Below are 18,754 nucleotides of genomic sequence, written 5' to 3'. Positions count from 1 at the left end.
TCTCATAGCCCTGTTAGCCTCAGGGGATCTTTGGCAACTAGTTAACAGCATTCTGCTGGATCTGCATGTCTGGTAATTAATAGAAATGCGCTTAAAAATTGTTAAAGAATTGCTTATTTCATGGAATACCGGATTGAAAAGGGACCTCAAAGATCATCTGGTCCAACCTTTCAATTTTTGGGAATTAAAAGCTCTGTCACGTCCACATGACTCAAAAAAGGTCTCTTGCTTTCTGTCTTATTATGGTAGGCATGCACAGACCTTCTCTCGCACCACAAGCAACTTACAGTGGGCCTGCCACCAGAACCCCGTGAGAAAATCATCACCACGTAAGTTGGAGCTCTGCCTCAGTTACAGAAGCAGCCTGCCCTTCATCTTCCTGCCTGTACCGTTCTGCTGCTATTACCGTGGCTTAAAACTTACTCCTCACCTTCAGAAGGAATTGCAGCCACCCAGGCAGACTCATAGGACCTTTGTGGTGCAAAGGGGTTTCTGGGTGACTTGGCTCCAGTGCTTGTTCAAGAGGTTAATAGCAGATGCCTGAGTCACTGCTAACTGTGGTTTGCCTTCTTGTAGCCCGCTGCCACCTGAGGAGCTCACAGATCTTATTTATGAAGCCAGCGGCCAAGACATCAGTATTGCAGTCCTGACACAGGTATGCAGCATGTGTAAAAAGGGTTCCTTCAGCTGTGCCCAGCGTGATGCCAGTGTTTGTGTCTGGGAAAGCCAAGAGGACCCACTCTGAATAGGTGCCCTTATGGATTTGTCCCTACAGGAAATAATTATGTACTTGGCGATGTATGTCCGGTCACAGCCTAGTCTTTTTGTGGAGATGCTCAGGCTCCGCATTGGTCTGATAATTCAGGTGATGGCCACTGAGCTGGCTCGAAGTCTGAAATGCTCAGGTAAGAGCAATTTTATCATAAGGGTACTTACAGTATTATTTCTGCTTCACCTCAGTGGTTGATTTTTCATTTTTGTGTGTTAAATCCTTTTATTAAATTCTTCATTCAGCATATGCAGTTTTTTGCTTTGAAAAAAAAAAACTTTGAAAATAATTTTCGTTTTGATTCAATGAAAGATTCCTGTCCCTCCATCCCCCAGTTATTCAAACTGAAGTGGATATTAAATACTTAAGTCCCCTGACTCTCAGTATGTGTTTGAGGTCCAGGTCATCAAATTGCATGTGTGTGTATATTTAGGGACCCTGTGCTATTAATGTCAATGGGAATGGGACCCTAGGTATCTTCTGAATATTTGAGCCTTAATTCATAGTTCGGTCATTTTTTATTCAAAGTAACTGCTGATCATCTTCCTTTTATGTGTATGCCTTCTCCCCTTGAATGTGCTTAGTTGAAAACTATCTGCTGTTTAGATTTCAGCTAGTGAAACATTATTTTGCCAGGAGGTCAGTAAACAAAATAATCTCACAGGCCCCCAGGATGTTGCATATGCCCTACAAAAACCCAAGAAGTAACAAACAAATGGTGCAACACAAAAGTATTTTTAAACTTATTTTGGAAGAAAAAACTGAAACTAGAGAGAAATCACGACTGAAGAGAGATCTGAAAAATCACTGAAGAGTTTTCCCCATTGAAAAGGGTCAGAAGTCTAAGAAGGACCAGTCTTGAAAAGTAATCAATTGAAGTGACATATATAGTCAAACATATGTGTGACACTTAGGAGCATGATCTGGGCCATATTTTTATGTTGTCAGCTCTTGTTACCATTTCTAATGCCCTAGCACATCCTAAAGGGGGATAACTTTGTAGAAGCATGTTTTCTGGTCTCCCCAGTTTTCTCCCTCATGTAGTGAAGAGGGGGGGTCCCTGGTAGCTGGTTAGATGGAGCCCACTTTGAATGCTACTGCTCTCTAACTTCAGCGGCTAGCTGCCACTGGGGGATAGCAGGTTTCTCCCTTAAGTTGACAAAAGGAGCCAAGTCATTTCTGGGACAATTTTTCTGTGTGAAGAATGTACAGAAAGCCCTGTTGTCCCCAAATCTGTAGCTGAATAGTGGAAGCTGTTTTGTTCACAGTCAAAGCCTGTCTTTCCTGGGGTCCCTGCTGTTATTCCTTAGCCTTAAATGCCAGCTGCTTTGTACACTGCCCTCGGCTTCATTGCTGCCTTTTTTTGTGTTCTCCTATGGGAGATTTGTCTGTGTATACATGTGTGCTCATGTGTATGCATGTGCTTTTTATATCTCTCACTTACAAGCATGATCGTTTAATCCACACGCATGCAGTTCTTTATAGAATAACTCTGGCCTGTAGTTGAGATCTACATGTCATCTGCTTTTGGGAGATGGCTGTAATGCCTTGCCAAGTGGTCTTGCCCTACAAAGGAGCAACTGCTTTCTCATCAGCAGCTTCAGTAAGATTTTGCACAAGGTGCAGCATAATATTCACTGTGCCAATAGTGTTATTTCCATTCAGTGTTTGTTGTTCAGTCCTGAAACATATTTTTGAAATCTGACTCTGCATATTAGTTTTTTAAAGGAAGTCTTAGCTACAAAGGTAAATGTGATTGAACTTCATTCATTAGCAGTTTACTTAAGAAAACAAGCTGTAAAGCCACCTATAGTGATAATTTGTCTTTTTTGTTGGTTTTGGCGTGTGTTTTTTTTAAACTAGGTGAAGAAGCTTCAGAGAGTTTGATGAATCTAAGCCCCTTTGATATGAAAAATCTCCTGCACCATATTCTCAGTGGAAAAGAGTTTGGAGTGGAAAGAAGCTGTAAGTTGTCCACTTGGGCACTTTTGTATGTTAAGTGAGAACTATAAATATAAAGTTAGATTGTCTTATGAATAGGAATCTACTCTCTCAGCACATAAAATAGAGGTATATGTAATGTGTTAATTATGGGTGGGCAGTACCTGTGTCTGCCTGCTGTGGAATAAACAAAACAAGTACAATGGAAGCTGTTGTGCACTGGAATAAGGTTGTATCAAGTTTTCACTGATATGAAGGCAAGCTTTTAAAATGAAGAAATTTTATATGACCTGTCCTGGTTTTGGCTGGGATAGTATTTTTCTTCTCAGTAGCTGGTACAATGCTGTGTTTTGGATTTAGTATGAGATTAATGTTGGTAACACTGATGGTTATAGTTGTTGCTAGGTAATGCTTATACTAAGTCAAGGACTTCTCAGTTTCTCAGGCCCTGCCAGCCAGGGGGCTGGAGGGGCGCAAGAAATTGAGTGGGGACACAGCCGGGACAGCTGACCTGAACTAGCCCGAGCTCCATACCATAGACCAGGGGTCCTCAAACTGTTTAACCAGGGGGCCGGCGTGTGGATGCAGTGGCAGGCCGTCATCTGCGGCTGCTTGGTTTCCCCCCCCAGCCCCCGGCGGGGGAGTCTGTAAATACCGGGGGCCGGATTGAGGACCCTGGGGGGCCGTATCCTGCCCGCGGGCCGTAGTTTGAGGACCCCTGCCATAGAACATCATGCTCAGTATATAAACTGGGGGGAGTTGGCCAGGGCCTGCTGATCACTGCTTTATTTTATTCCTCTCCCGTTCTCTCTCCTTTATTATTATCATCATCATCATTATTATTATTGTTGTTGTTGTTAGCATTATTGTTATTATATTTCAATTACTAAATTGTTCTTATCTCGGTGCTCGAATGTTACCTTTTCCCTGATTCTCCTCTCCATCCCACTAGGGAAGGGTGGAGTGGGGGAGGGAGCAGCTGCATGGCACTTAATTGCCAGCTGGGGTTAAACCACAACAGACCATAAGGAAAACCATAACAAGGTCACATGTAGCCTGCCTTCCAGGAGCCTGTCTCTGGTGCCCACATATTCCCAACTGGCATGTCAACTGTATCCTGGGTTCATTCTTGGCCCTCACAGACTCATTGTAACTCTAACATCTTTTAAGGCTACAATTGCTCAGTGTCATGGAAAATCAGACCCCAATATGGAACTAGGCCCTTTACTTGATGCAATCAGGTTTTGAACTGTTGATGTGATTTCAAAGAATGTTGTCATGAAGAGCATTGTACACTTCTGAAAGGATATGTGTTTAAATTGTAGATACAATTTCATCTGTTTTGCTACCCCTAGAATTTTAAAAATGTCCATTTGCTTCTTTTAGTGCGACCTGTAGATTCCTCTTCATCTAGCCCTGCAATTTCTATTCATGAAATGGGGCATTCTGGAGCAACCAAAACAGAAAGAAGTGGTATTACTAAATTGAAGAGTGAGATGAAGCAGGTGAGGGTTTTCTGTCAATGCTCATCAGAAAATGCAGCTGTTCTGGAACTGTGTTATGTTAGGTTTTATTCTTGGTAAATGGCAGAAATTTCCAAGGGTCTGATTTAAAGCTGGTAACTAAACAGAAGGCAGTAAGGGGATGTGCTGGTAACTAAATAGAAGGCAGTAAGGGGATGTTTCCTCCAAAAATGTGCTCCCTTTTTTGTTTTTGTTTCAATGCCTAAATACAGAACTTGAACAAACTAATGCATTCACAGCACCAACTTAAAACAGCTCTTTTATCATCTTTAGCTAAGGAAAAGTCAGATGCACAAAGTGAAGCTTTCATGCAAACAGTGTTCATTCTTGTGTTCCGTACAAGTTGCTAAGGTGGTCCACATGCCTTTTGGAAAAGATACACTTGGAAAAGAAATGTTGGTCTGTTTTCTTCCTGTTTTGTTTCTTCAGGAATGTGGGATGATTGCTGCTAGAATACACTTAATTTCAGTACTTTAAATCACACAGCAACAGAGTATATGGGGAGATATCACAGAAAACCCAACAAAATATTATGAATGAATGTGACTGATGGTTTTGTTACGAGTGGTTTTGATTTCTCTGTTTTGTGTGTCTATTAGTAATTTTCTTTTGCTCTAGATAAATAGGAAGGTAGTGGTCAAATAAAATGCATTTCTAAGAATGGTTCTATATTTTCCAGCCGGGGTTATTCAGCCTGGAGAAGAGAAGGCTCCAGGGGGACCTTATTGCAGCCTTTCATTATATAAAGGGGGCTTGTAAGAAAGATGAAGATGTGATTTTTACGGAGGCCTGTAGTGGCAGGACAAGGGGCAATGGTTATAAACTGAAAGTGGGTAGGTTTAGATTAGACATAAAAATAATTTTTTTTTATTATGAAAGTGGTGAGATACTGGAACAGGTTGCTCAGACAAGTTTTGGATGCCATCCATCATTGAAAGTGTTCAAGGTCAGGTACGACAGGGCTTTGAGCAACCTGACCTAATGAAAGATGTTCCTGCCCATAGCACGGACTAGGTGATCATTAAAGGTGAATTCCAATTCAGCTATGCTATGATTTTGTATTAGAAACCTGTTGTTTAAAGACCGTCTTAACGAGCCAGCCTGTATCATTTAATCTGGGGCCATTTCTGCACGTTTTGAAGGAAATATTTCATGTTTTCCTTTCTGTGAAACAATTTGCTCAATGAGCCTTCAGAAAGGAGTGGCATTTCTGCATGGCCTTGACATGGTGACAATAAAGATCAGTTAATGATCCTTCGTAGGACATGACCAGGCAGGGAAGCAAAGCCACCTGTGAAACGCAGTGTCTCTTATGAGACCTGCTTGTGGTGTTTAAGTCATGCCGCTGCCTCAGCATTGTCACAGCCAAGCCTCGTGCTGTGGCTGTGGCTGTGGAGGTGCTGCTGGTGGCTTTCCACGGGCCCTGAAGTGGCTTTGGGGGTTCACAGTTGCACTGCCAGCGTCTGACTTCGGCCCTTCCAGGAAGGAAGAAAGACTAGGCACTAGGTGGCAGCATTATTTTGTTTTAATACAATTTGTTTTAAATACAGAGGTGCACCCCAGCTGAAATATTTGGACCTTTCTTGGGGTTGGAAATGTCGTTCTTGTGTGGCTTCTGCATTAGATTAGATGGAAACTTGGTATCTTGCACAGAGGAGGAGTTGGCTGGACTCCTGGACATCATCTACCTGGACTTGTGCAAAGCATGTGACACTGTCCCACACAACATACTTGTCTCTAAAACGGAGAGACGTGGATTTGACAGATGGGCCACTTGGTATATAAGGAATTGGCTGGATGGTTGTACTCAAAGAGTTGCAGTCAACAGGTCAATGTCCAAGTGGAGACCAGTGATGAGTGGTGTTCCTCAGGAGTTCATCCTGGGACCAGCGCTGTTTTAACATCTTTGTTGGTGACACAGACAATGGGACTGAGTGCATCCTCAGCAAGTTTGCCAACACCGAGCTGTGTGGCGTAGTCAACACGGTGGATGGAAGAGATGCCATCCAGAGGGACATGGATAGGCTTGAGAGGTGGGCCCCCGCAAACCTCATGAAATACAAGACCAAGTGTAAGGTGTCCTGTACATGGGTCAGGGCAATCCCAAGCACAAATACAGGCTGGGTGGAAAATGGATTGAGAGCAGCCCTGAGGAGAAGGACTTGGGAGTGTTGATGGATGAGAAGCTCAACGTGGCCTGGCAATGTGCGCTCACAGCCCACAAAGCCAACCGTATGCTGCGCTGCATCAGAAGTGTGGCCAGCAGGTAAAGGGGAGTGATTCTGGCCAGCAGGTAAAGGGGAGTGATTCTGCCCCTCACCCTTCTGCTCTGCTCTTGTGAGACCTCACCTGAACTACTGCATTCAGCTCCAGAGCCCCCAGCATAAGAAGGACATGGACCTGTTGGAGTAAGTCCGGGGGTGGGCCACAAAGATGATCAGAGGGCTGGAGCACCTCTGCTATGAAGACAAGACATGCCGAGAGGGTTGGGCTTGTTCAGCCTGGAGAGGAGAAGGCTCCAGGGAGACCTTCCAGCAGCCTTCCAGTGCCTAAAGGGGGCCTACAAGAAAGCTGGAGAGGGACTTTTTACAGGGACTTGTAGTGATAGGAGAAGGGGTAATGTCTTTAAGCAGAAAGAGGGTAGATTTAGGTTGGGTATTGGGAAGAAATTCTTCACTGTGAGGGTGGTCAGGCACTGGAGCTGTGTTGCCCAGAGAAATTGTGGATGCCCCATCCCTGAAAGCATTCAAGGCCAGGCTGGATGGGGCTTTGAGCAACCTGGTCTACTGGAAAAGGTGTCCCTGCCCAGGGCAGGAGGATTGGAACTAAATGGTCTTTAAGGTCCCTTCCAACCCAAACCATTCTATGGTTGCATGTTTGTTCCCCCCACCTTGCCATTCATGCTGCTTCCTGCCTCATCTCACTGCATCCTTTGAATAATATGCTAGATATAAATTTAATGTCATTTTGGTGGGGAGGGAATCAACTTTGTGTTACAAGGAACATTTCAAGTACTTGTGCTACCATCTCTTTGCACCAGAGCTCAGGTGTTGAGTGACTGCGGCACTCTTGTTTGCTGCCATTGTTTCTCAAGTCCAAACATCAAGCCTTTGCCTGGGTCAGAACCATTAATGGTGAATAAGGAGGCATGGCTTGGGGTGGACAGTTACAGGAAAGTGCTGTAAGTCTGCGGTGCTGCATCTGCATTTCAGCAGAATTTTTTGCTGTGCATCTGTTTGTTTAATGCTGCCCCCTCCCAGCTGGCAGCCCGCAGACTTCTGCAGCAGGATGGCCTTCTCGTGCAGAGTAGCTCCTGGCATTGCAGTGAACAGGGAATGGAAGGAGGGAGCTTGGGGTTTTTGCCAGCTGTAAGTCACAGGGAGGCTTCTACCTGCGTCTTAAACTGTGGCGGTTTGCGTTGGAGCTCAGTGGATGGCGTGGGGGCTCCTGGCACCGTGGGGTCTGCCTCATGGTGGCCCTGGGAATGAGCAGCTGCCCCAAGGTCAGTTGATGTGCAGCACTGCAAGGGGCCCAGGGGCCCTTGCAGTTTTCCCCTGAGTACCTGAGCTTAATCCATGTTTCTTGTCTTTGCACAAACGAGTTACTTAACCTTGTTTGCATCCTGTTCTGTCATGGCTGGCTGGCTGACATGTTGGTGTCTGTCTGGTTTTTTTGTAGTTCTTTCATGAGGGCCACTCCATGCCCAGCAGCATGTTCACTTCCATGGTAAAACACTGTCTGCAGCTCTGCACCTGCTCTTCACCCTGTGTGTGTTCCCAAGGGTTTTAGTTCTAGACACCTCCTGTGACTTCTCCTGCCTACAAACTTCTTTTCAAACCCCGCCTCTTTCTTTTGTTCATCTTAATTGATAACCAGTTCTCATTAGTAATCTTTTAATAGAGGTTGAGTCTTGCATTTAGATCTACTTGGTTCTTCTGAAGCTTAAGCAGTTGTAGCAGATAAAACATTATAGCAGATTTAGCTACTTGATGGTGGATTACCTTACAGGTGTCATCAGTATTTAAAAGTAACGTAGCGTTGATAAATGCTGGCAGTCTCTGGGCAGTAATGAACCCAGAATGGCTTCAGGTTGCTGAGACGGGGGGTTTATGGGCATGAGTATCTCCTCACACAGTTACCTTCTTTCAAGGCAGAGAACTGTAGCTCTTCATTAGCTCTCACTGTTAAGAAGGAAGATTACTGTTTAAATATTTTACCAACAGAGACCTCAACAATTTGGAGTAAGTCTGAGGCTCCAAGTCTGTTGTGAAGAGATGGAAAGTTTGCAACTATACATGCACCTTGAACTGGCAGTTGTGATTTATGGTTCTCTGCACCTGCAGATTTGCTGTCAGTGGCACACCTGCCAAGTGTCCTAAATACACATCTGCAGAGCACCACTAGCCCTGTGGCCTGGCCTGACAACTGCCAGGTTGCTGATGTCTCTGTCTGCCCACAAACCAGTGCAGAGAGGCAGTCTTCAACTGTGTGTTTGATTCAAGTGCACAGAATTGTTCAATGACATCTTTGCTTCTCTGAACCACCTGAATGGCCAGATTAATTATTGTATGCAGATGGATTTCTCTACTTTGGCACTGATCCTCTTGCTGACCTCCTGCATCCCCTAGCTTTGCTCAGCAGGGTGGAGGAAGTTCCGTCTGTCTTGATCGGTGTGCAGTGGAAAGGAACAGCAAGCATCAAAACATCAAAGGAACACCACCTATGCCTCGCTGATACTGGTAGTAGTAGAAATGGGCTCTTCTCATTTGCTGGTCTGTGCAGAGCTTGGTTGTGTAGAATCAGTGAGCAAACAAACAGTTTTCAGTCTTAGTTTTCTCCTTCATAAGTACTTTGCTCAGGCGGTTACTTACTCGGAGATGATGGGATTTGAGATGGGGCGGTCAGTGAAGTCCTTTCTGGGCTGAAAGTAGTAGATGTGCAGAGAGAAAGGAAACAGAAGAGCACAGTCTCCGTGAGTGCAAAGAGCAGGCAGACTGCGTGTGTGGAAATGGGAATCAGAAGTTGGTGGTAGTGCCACAACTTTGAAGGTGATTGGCTGCCTAATTTAATCTTCAAGTCTGGTAGAGTAAAATAATAGAGCAATAGCGAGAAAGGAAATAAGACTGACTGATGCACAGAGGCAGGCATGATGATTACATGACCACATTAAGTCAATTTTTAATCTGCTTACTTTAATGGAGCTTTTTGCGTTGAAGACCTCTCTTGCTGGATGCATGGACCCTTTGGTTCTCTTACAAAACTGAGCCTGAAGTCCGAGTGAGTCAGACCTGCCTGCAAATCCCATCGTCTCGCACACCGGTGATGCTGCCCTGGCCGACAGCTTATGCTTGTTAAATCAGTCGGGCCGTGTGTGGAGCCAAGCCGTGAAGTTTACTGGGTTATGCCTTGTTGAACTGCTTGCCTGTTCTGTTGAGAAATGATTGAAGTACTGGAGAGGTAAAGCTTGTTGTGAAGGGAATAGAAAGGGGTCAGGCCTGCTCCATCATCTGGTATGACGACATGCCCTGTATTTTTTTCCCTGGTTTTGAGGTGACGTTTTAACAGAATGATGTGTTCCCCAGGAGGAGCCCTTGGGGTGGTAGTAAGCAGCTAACCAAGGCTTTAATTTTTTTACAGAGGGGCAGTACTCCATCATCTCCCACTAGTACTTCTCCTACTCGGTCCAGTGGAGACACGAGCTGGGGTGACCGAAAAGGGCAGTGGCTGCGCAGAAGGAGGCTTGATGGTGCTATTAACAGAGTTCCTGTTGGCTTTTATGAGAAAGTGTGGAAAATCCTTCAGAAGGTAAGCTGACAGCTGCGGAGGGCAGGAAGCAAGCAAGCTGTACAGTGACTTGGGGAAGTGGTGGTCCAGAGGTGGCATGTTGATGGGAGTTTAAGCTGGTCTTCAGCTGGAAGTCTGGTGGAAACTAGAGTCAGTAGGAGTGTGTCTCTTGAACATAAAAGGGCTCCATTAACACAAGTTCATGTGTTTGAAAGTGTTTTTCCCTGAAACCACCAGCACTGAATTTTGGCTGAATGATTCTATTCTGTCACTGTTTTGCATCACCTGTGGCCCAATACAAATTACAGTCAGTGCTGCTGAGGGACACTGTGATGCAGTGCAGCTGGTGTGCTGCAGTTCAGAAAGGCTGTGAGGAATGAAGTAGGAAACTGCACTGGCTCTTCCAAAAGGTCTTGAGATTTCTTGCTGGCTCTTCTGAGCTGTGTGGCATTCTTAACATTTGTTTGTTGTTTTTTTTTTAAGTGAAAAGTAAGTCCTTGTCAGCACCTTGAAGACCAGGGATATGGAAATGTTTTGAAACAGCTCTCCAGGAAGAAGGAGAGAAGAATTAGGAATTTTTATTCATTTCAAAGAACATTTGTTCTTCTGATTTGCTGGATAAAAGCCAGCATTCGGCACGTTGCAGCACTGAGCTGTTCATGCCTACACAGTTGGGAAGAATGTGTATCACCAGCTTTGATTTTGGTTGTCCTTCTAAAATCACTTACGCTGAAGCTGTTAGTGTTGATGTTAGCCAAGACGAGTCATATGTGACCTCGTGGCTATTTGCTAAGGGGATCTTTCAGCAGAGTGAGCATCACTTCTGTCCTGACCCTAATATAATAGCTGGGAGTATTTGAATGGTTTTCTCTGGCTGTTAAAATCGTTTGTGCTTATTTAAGTTGTCTTCAACATTTAATTCTTAAACTCTTTGGACGATTCGTAAAATATCTCTCTTGTTCTTGGTGCATTTTTGATACCTTGGGTACCCAGATGTTTTATTCCTTAGCCTGCCTACTTTTCACCATTTAGGTTTTGTCACTCTTTTCTTGTATACCACTTGGTATTTCTAACACTACCTCACCCCCACTGTTAGTGGCCCACGTCCATCGCCACAACATATTGACATGCTGGAGTTGTGGTGCCCTGGATCTAAAACGCTTTATGTTGTTTTAGGGAAAATGAAAGAAAAAAAAAAAAAAAAAAAGGTTCTCACTTTCGTGGTCTGTTGTCATGCTTTTACATTATCATTTATTTTCACATCCTTTCCCACAGAATGTTCTCATTGATTTGTTTCTCTCCTTTGTGTGCTTCCTGCTGTAGTGGCTCTCTAAGTACTTTTTTCCCCTTTAGTAGCTGAACTGGAGCACAGCACGCTCACTACGTGTCATGTCAGGCTATTTCTAATGTTTGCCAGGTTACATAACTTTTTCAGCAAAGATGAAATCATATTTTTAACAGGTCTTGTGGTTTTTGTTTGGGGGGGTTTGGTGGTGTTTTTTTAAACTGAAAGTTGTTACATACTGGCTTAGAGCAGAGAGCCCTTGGATTTCTTGCAAGAACTGTAATTACTGTTCATTGTCAAAATGTTTCAGTGCCATGGTCTGTCCATTGAAGGGTACGTCCTTCCTTCTTCAACCACCAGAGAGGTACAGTACAATGCCAATGATTTTCTAGCCCCATGACTGAATGTTTGGTTTGACAGTGTAAGATGCAGCAGGGCTGCTGCTGCAGGCCCTTGGTTTCTAGAAGGTCCAGATCTTCTGTCCTTCCCCCAGCACCTTGCCAGCTTCCCTGGGGCTGTGCCGATGAGTTCCTGCCAGGCAGGCCTGGGAGAGCAGCTGTGTGCAGGCTTTCCCGTCTCCCAGGCCTCCCTCTGCACACCTTCGCTGACCCCGTGCGCCTGTGGCTGATGGCAGTCCCTTGGGCAGGGTGAGGAGGAAGCACGGCCTTGCTGGAAGGAAGCAGGCACATTGCTTGCCGCTTTTCTTTTTTAATATGCTGCAACAGCAGCCAGTGTATTTTGGCATTACAGTCTCAAAAGTAAATACCAATTAAGGACGATTGTTTCTAACCAAATCTTGGACTCCTTATATCCGTAAACCCTTCCTTACATATTTTTTTTTCCTTAGCTGGATTGCCACTCTATCTTTAGGTGCTCTGCAAGTTTTGAATTTACACCTATAAAATGAACTCCTGTGAACTGTAACCCATCAGTGGAAGAGAGGTGCTTGTGTGCCTGAGACTTTTTTTCCTGTCTGGTTCCCTCAGATTTGTCTCTGGCTTCCTTTTCTTCAGAGGGATGGTGGTAACAGCTGAAGAGAGGAGCTGGAATTTTCTGCCAAAATTAAACATGTTTTTTTTTCAGAATGGAGAGCTTTATTTATTCCTATTGTGTAGACAAATAGGCTTATATTTTCAGCCTGTCAGACCTAGACAGTATCTAATTTTGGCATTTAAAGGAGTCCATCGAAGTAAGCACAAACCTCCTAAGGCAGCAGCCTTTCACATAACATCCATAGAGCTATGGCAGTGCAAGTCAGGCTGCTTTACCAAAAATACAGCTGTATCTCCGTGTTGAAGAGTTTTCACTCTAAGCAGTTATTTTTAAAACTCAACAATACTTTCGGCTTTGCAACTAACCTGCAATGCCAGAAAGATACTTACAAGGCAGTGTGTTGTGAGACCACAGCATGAGGAGCAAGGAGTTAATTTGCCAGCTAAGCATCAGCAGACCTGTATGCAACTAAAACGTGTGTGTGATGGATCGCAGGGCTGGAGCAGTCTTCGGAAAGCTGTCCTGTTCACAGGATCAGGGTCTAGCAACACAAAAAATCTCTGTAAGTGCTAAAGCTGCGCAGAAATGGTGCTCGCTTCAGTCAGCCTACCCCCGTGTGCAGAGAGGAGCATACATTTAAGTGCTTGCAGGACGTGGGGATCTAGTCTTGTGATTTGTCAGTTTTTCTTTCCATTTCCACTCAAACTCGCCAGATGACCCCGTGTGAAATCAAGTTTGCTGTGCACGTGGAGTCGGTGCTGAACCACGTACCCCAGCCTGAGTACAGGCAGCTCTTGGTGGAAGCTATTCTTGTTCTCACGTTCCTCTCTGACCTCGAGGTGAACAGCATCGGGGGCATCATCCACATAGATCGAATTGTGCACATGGCCAACGACTTGTTTCTGCAAGAGCTGGTGAGTTCAGGGGGCAGCGGTAGGAAGCCTCTGCATCTGAAAACTGTGCCCTGCTCCTTTTTTGATACGTGTGATGAGCTTGATCTGATTCTTTGCCTTACAAAGAGAGACCAGATAACTTAAGTATCTTCTGGAAATATATTTGGAAAACTAATTTAAGGATTGTAGGAGATCTAAAGGGAATAAAATTGTAGTGGCTGGCAAGCTCTGAAGTGGGTAGATTGAAGTGAAGTTTTGCTTTACCACAGCATTAGAATTACCAATATTTGAGTAATCCTGCTGCAAAGAACAAAAATCTGTGAAGTTATATGTTCCTCATTTACTTACGCTGATCCAGCGATGTCATGTGGGTCCTATAATGATCCTGATTAAGGTTTTCATGAGGAAAAGGAGAATTGCTTTCAGTGTTCAGCACAAATGCAAATCATAATGCGGTGGGGTGTTTTCCAATAAGTAGGCATGCACGCGTAACTTCCCTTACTTCTTTGCTTGTATCTTTTCAGAAATCATTTGGAGCTACTGGCTGTATCTTGGAGAAAGACGTAGCCACAGGAATTTGCCACTTCTTTTATGACAGTGCACCAAGTGGGGCCTATGGCACCATGACATACCTAACAAAAGCCATAATTATTTATTTACATGATTTCCTGCCTAGCACAGGCTGTACGATGCAGTAAGCGATGCCTCATGCAGGAGGGAAGGCTCAGAAGCTCCTTCTCCCCATTTCCCTGTCATGAACCTCTTGTTTGGTTGCTGCATGTTTGTGTGCCGTGCACTACCTCAGCATTTTACCCTAGTGATCGTGCTACGTGCATGCCTACCTGTGGGGGACAGGTAGGTGGAATTGGGCCTGGTTTTAAGAGAGTGTGTGAGAAATAACAAATAACAAGGCTTATTCTGCCCAAAGTGCATAAATGTAATTCATATTAAATTAGCAAGAATTACACAGTTCTGCCAAGGGGAGGACAGATTACTCTGTGGAGATCAAAAGGCATAATAAAACGAGAGCCCTGTATCTCAGGCATAAAGCCTCCCAAATAAGAGAAGTGATGGAATTCATTAATTTTTCTCCTGCTGTGTGTAAATGTGCATTGTTGTGAATCACTAATGCACGGTGTGAAACATCCAGGGAAATGTAAATTAGAGGAATAGGAATAACTTGAAATAACCAGGTGATACTTCTGATACATTTTTATCCTGACTCTCATTGCATTTGCATCTAGCCAGTTCAGGGCTAATGCCAGTAGAGACAAATGTCTTAAAATATCCACTCATTTGAGAAGGTAGCCTCCCTCAGGAAGTTGCATCTGTCTTTAATCTGAACAAAATAGCTTCCTTCCCTGCATCCCCAAGGCTTTGGAGGCAAAATGTCAGGACTCCAGCTCTTCCAGGGTGACAGACAGTTTTATGCCTGTAATCCTTTCCTCTGAATGCAGCAAGATAAACCTCTTCCACTCAGGCACCTGAGTGTCCCGGTCCTTTCCCTTGCAAATAGCCTCAGAGTTCAGAATGGCCTAATTGCCGGCAGTCCAGCACAGCATGAATTTATGGAAGGCTTTGATGTTTCTCTTCACACATCCCCACCCCTTTCCCTCCCCCCCCCCTTTTTCCCCACTATTTTTTTCTTTATTTCCCTTTTTTTACCACCACCCCCTTTTTTTTTTTTCTCCTTTTTTTTTCTTCTTTCCTTTTTTCCCTTTTTTTTAATTTGAAGTTGCACTTGTAGCATGTGGTTAGGGATGGGCTGCCTGGAAGTCTCCCCTCAGACAGCTCCCAGGTTAGTGCCTGCACCTTGAACCCACCAACCGGAAACCACTTTCTGGAGCTGCTGCAAGAATGGTTGTGTCCTGCAGGGAGGTGGCTCTGTGGCCACTGAAATTGAAAACAGAGGTCTGCTGCCTCTGGAGGGGAACCCCTGCTTTACCCCAGGCCTCAGCTGAGGTTTTCCTTGTGCCAGGCTGTTGGCTTTGCCACCAGCCAGCATGCCTGTGGCTGACAGATGAGGAAAGTGGCTGTGGCTTTCGCCTCTCCCGTGGCCGTGGGCTCCCTCAGCAGCGTGGGGGTGCGCCAGCACTGCTGCCGTGCAGGCAGGGGGGATTGGAGTGGTTCTGTCTTGCCAGGTAGAGGGGAAAAGAGCAGATATAGCCTGTTAAAAGCAAGTATTTTCTGTGCTAATAAGCCTGATAAAAGCAATTTCTGCGAGACCCCTCCTCCACTCTTTCGAAACATAACTATGCCATTTGTACAGGGTTTGAAATGAGACTTTTTGTGACAGTAACACGTGGTGCTTTTGCAAAAGAGGTTTTTGGTTCCAGTTTTGTACAGGTATCTGAAATAACCTTGATGAAGGGAAGGGAGTAAACCCCTGTCTCACTTGTCATTGCCAGCAGCCGCGGTCCTGGGCAGCGAAGCTCCTGCTGGCCGTGCCACCCCGCGTGCTGTCCCCCTGCAGAGTCGCTGCTGCGGTAACGTCTGGTCGCTGGCTCAAGAGAGCAAAGGTGTGGGGAGGCCTAAGGAGGTGACTTTGTGGTTTTGCAGAGACCAGTCTGGCGGTCCAAGGGTCTGGGATTTCTTGGACCGGGTGCTCCGAGAGGCATGTGCCCTGTTCACCACTGTGAAAACTGTGGGCTTGTTGAGGGTCTGCCGTAAAGGTACGGTTTGGGTACAATTAGCACTTGGATGTGGAAGTCATTTTATTGGCAAGGTGCCTGTTCTGTAGGGTTTTGCCTTCATTATGGTTTGGGGTTTTTTTCCGTTTCATAGGTATTGTGAGAGATCACTGAGCCTGTTTCCCAGCAAATGAAAGTAAAATCCTTTAGTGTAAGCAGACAGCTGTGACAGTGCAGAGCACGAGCACACGAGAGCCTGTGTGATGGCTTCTTGTTCTATCCAGTATCATACAAAAAGTCATTAGTAGCAGTTATTTTTGCTTTTCTTGTTGAATCCTAGATTGTGAGGGTTGCAAGGTGATTTTCCCTCAGACTCTTAGTTTATTTTCTTTGCCAAGGTTGTGGTGTTGTTTTTGGAAACAAGAAGGGTGATGTTGGTTTCACATGCAGCTGCGTTGAAGTCTAAAGCAATTGAGCTTCTGGCCAAACATACCCAGACACCCCTTAACACGGTTTTTGTTTTAATGGGCGTATCGTTAATTTGAAATTCATAGTATGACCTAGGTTTCGGTAGTTTATGCTCATCGTGATCAGTTATCACATGGAGTGCCAGTACTTAGAAGCTATTTATGTGGTAATTTGAAGAGTTTAGGTAGCTGGTGGCGGAGGGTAGAATTCTGAAACGCTGGGCCAGTAGAAGGGACACTCGTGTTACCCCGGGGTCGGGCCCAGCTGCGACTTGCTGCTGCGTTACTGCTCGGGCAGAAGAACCACACTGGCTGGAGAGTCGCGTTTTAGCCCAAACCTGATTAAGCACATAAGGTTTTATACAGACCCCCAGCTTTGCCGAGGATCCACCTGTGTGTGTGTGTGTGAGGCTGTTGCGAAGCAGAGGTAGCGGTGGTGCTGGCGGGGGTCTGCTCCCGGTTAAGTCGCCTGACAGCTTCGCAGGTGTGCGGGGCTGAGCGCTTTGGCAGAGGCGCGGCTTGGCTGTCAGGCCAGCCTCAAGTCCTTGAAAATTCATTTATGGAAACAAGGGAAAGGTAAACAGACACGTCCTGTGCCTCCGAAACCAGGGCACTGATGAATTAAAATAGACCCACCTACAGGAGCACCGGCACGGCCGTGGGGGCGGCCAGGCGCGCCTGCACACAGACCGGGGCCGCTTGGGGGCCAGGATAATGAGCGGTGCCCAGCTCAGCACACGTACCGCATGGCCCCCAGCCCAGCTCCTCCAGGCCAGCGCCCTCGTGGCTGTTTCCTTCTCCCGGCCGCTGTGCCGAGGGGATGAGTGTGTCATACTAGACAGATCAAAAGCAGCGTTCATCTCCCTCGGCTGCTGTTCCTCCAAGTAAATGTGCAAACATCATGGTTGGGGGTACAAAGTTTATCTGGTTTCTGCCCTGCGTATTGTGGTCTCCTTCCCCAGGGAAAGAGCCCTGCTTGCTCATGGAAGGTGAAGGTGAGCTGAGCAGCCCTAAACGGGGACTGTCACTTTCTGTGGTTGGAAGTGAAACACCTGGGCTGCACCCCTGGGCACAGGGCACTGCAGGGCAGCGTCACCCCTCGGCAGCGGCCCGGGGCTTGAGTGACACGAGAGCTTGGGTCAGTCTGGGCCCAGCACCGGGCACTTCCTGGTGTGGCCGGGGGATGGGAGCAGTTGCCCACAAAGTGGGAGAATGAAGGATGCCACCAGCGGTGGCATCTGCACCTGTAGGGCAAGAGTTTGGGGACTGATTCAGTCCCTGCTCAAGGGACCACTCCCAGCTGTAACATTAAGTAGCCGCTGCAATAAAACTGTGGGATAAAAATAAAGGATTTGTGCGTGGGGGTTATGGAAGAAGAGCTTCAGCTGAACGGTCCGGCTTTCAAGTACAAGTAGCCGGGCTCTCTCCCACTCCCAGTTGCAGTCTCGAGTGGCTTTTTATTCCTGGCATTAGATGTTTCACAGTTACTCCCCCTGCCACCCCCCCTTCTTCTGTTAGGGGTAAAGATGCTCTAGCGTGCTGCTGGCAGCTGACAGGACGGGCTGTTTCCTCTTCTGGCTGTGTGACTCAGCTCCTCTCATACCTCAGTACTGCATCCCTGAAAGCCTCTTCTCGCTGCCTGCTGAGGGAAGCGCTGCACCGCAACCTTCGCATCTCCTCTCCTGAAGCGATCCCTCAAGGCAAGCATCCTTCAGCTCCGTGTTAGGGTAGCTTCAGGATCACGTCACGAGAGGGGGACATCCAAGCTGGAGGCTGTCAGCCATTTCTGGGCTCCCACGTCTTGCTGCACACCCTAGCTTTGCCCTCTTCTCGTGGGGGTGGTGGCAAAGGACTTTGGAGCTGCCACTGTCCTGTTCCACCTTGTTGCTTTGCGCCCACAGCAAGGAAACCTACAGTGGGAAGCGAGAGCCCACCACACACGGTGTTTGTTTATCTTGGGTGGAGCCTTTTTGTCACCCCACTGGAGTAAGGTGGAACTCATCCTCAGGGTGCATAGATCAGAATAAATGCATGCTAAAAAATACACATTCAGTATTACCAATGCCATTAAAATTTTACTGTAAATCTTGTTTGCACTATTAAAGATTTTACTTTCCCCCTCCCCTAGGCAACAGAAATAAGTGTGTGCATATTTATTCATTCATCTGTCAAGTTACAAAATACTTACGGAAAAGTAGTTTGTATTTAACTGTAGAAAATAAGATTTAAGATGGAGCAGTACCTTAAGCTTGGGCTGTTGTGACATTGTGTGATGATGAACTGGGAAGGATGCTTTTTTTTGTACTGTCAACACTGTTATTAAATAAAACCTAGATACTGTACTTTGCTCATATTTTACTATTAAAATTTAAAGATGGGCTAGGCTGGAACCTTTTTCTACCCAAAAAGCACTTTATGCACATTGTTTTTACTAAGGCAGAATTAGGTTGTACTGTTTTCAAAAAGCTC

At 45.8% G+C, this 18,754-nt stretch overlaps 1 protein-coding gene across 5 annotated transcripts in view; it reads left to right on the top strand.

Annotated features, from left to right (window-relative positions):
• Nucleotides 1-18,638, top strand: part of PHKA2 (phosphorylase kinase regulatory subunit alpha 2) — a 49,177-nt gene extending 30,539 nt beyond the window's left edge. For 3 of the 5 annotated variants that reach the window (XM_055801856.1, XM_027778953.2, XM_055801859.1), the window contains 9 exons: nt 250-329; nt 577-655; nt 776-905; nt 2,633-2,734; nt 4,097-4,215; nt 9,871-10,038; nt 11,613-11,666; nt 13,009-13,209; nt 13,713-18,638. In XM_055801856.1, coding sequence (XP_055657831.1) covers nt 250-329; nt 577-655; nt 776-905; nt 2,633-2,734; nt 4,097-4,215; nt 9,871-10,038; nt 11,613-11,666; nt 13,009-13,209; nt 13,713-13,886 — 1,107 coding nt within the window. In that variant the 3' untranslated portion in view covers nt 13,887-18,638. Of the gene's footprint in view, nt 1-249; nt 330-576; nt 656-775; nt 906-2,632; nt 2,735-4,096; nt 4,216-9,870; nt 10,039-11,612; nt 11,667-13,008; nt 13,210-13,712 lie in introns of those variants that run through there. The other 2 variants (XM_055801857.1, XM_055801860.1) reach the window with 2 other exon arrangements.
• The last annotated feature ends 116 nt before the right edge of the window (nt 18,639-18,754 follow it).

Source organism: Falco peregrinus, chromosome 4, assembly GCF_023634155.1.
Source record: "Falco peregrinus isolate bFalPer1 chromosome 4, bFalPer1.pri, whole genome shotgun sequence".
NCBI classification, from domain to species: domain Eukaryota; kingdom Metazoa; phylum Chordata; class Aves; order Falconiformes; family Falconidae; genus Falco; species Falco peregrinus.
This window is presented reverse-complemented; position numbering and strand designations above follow the sequence as displayed.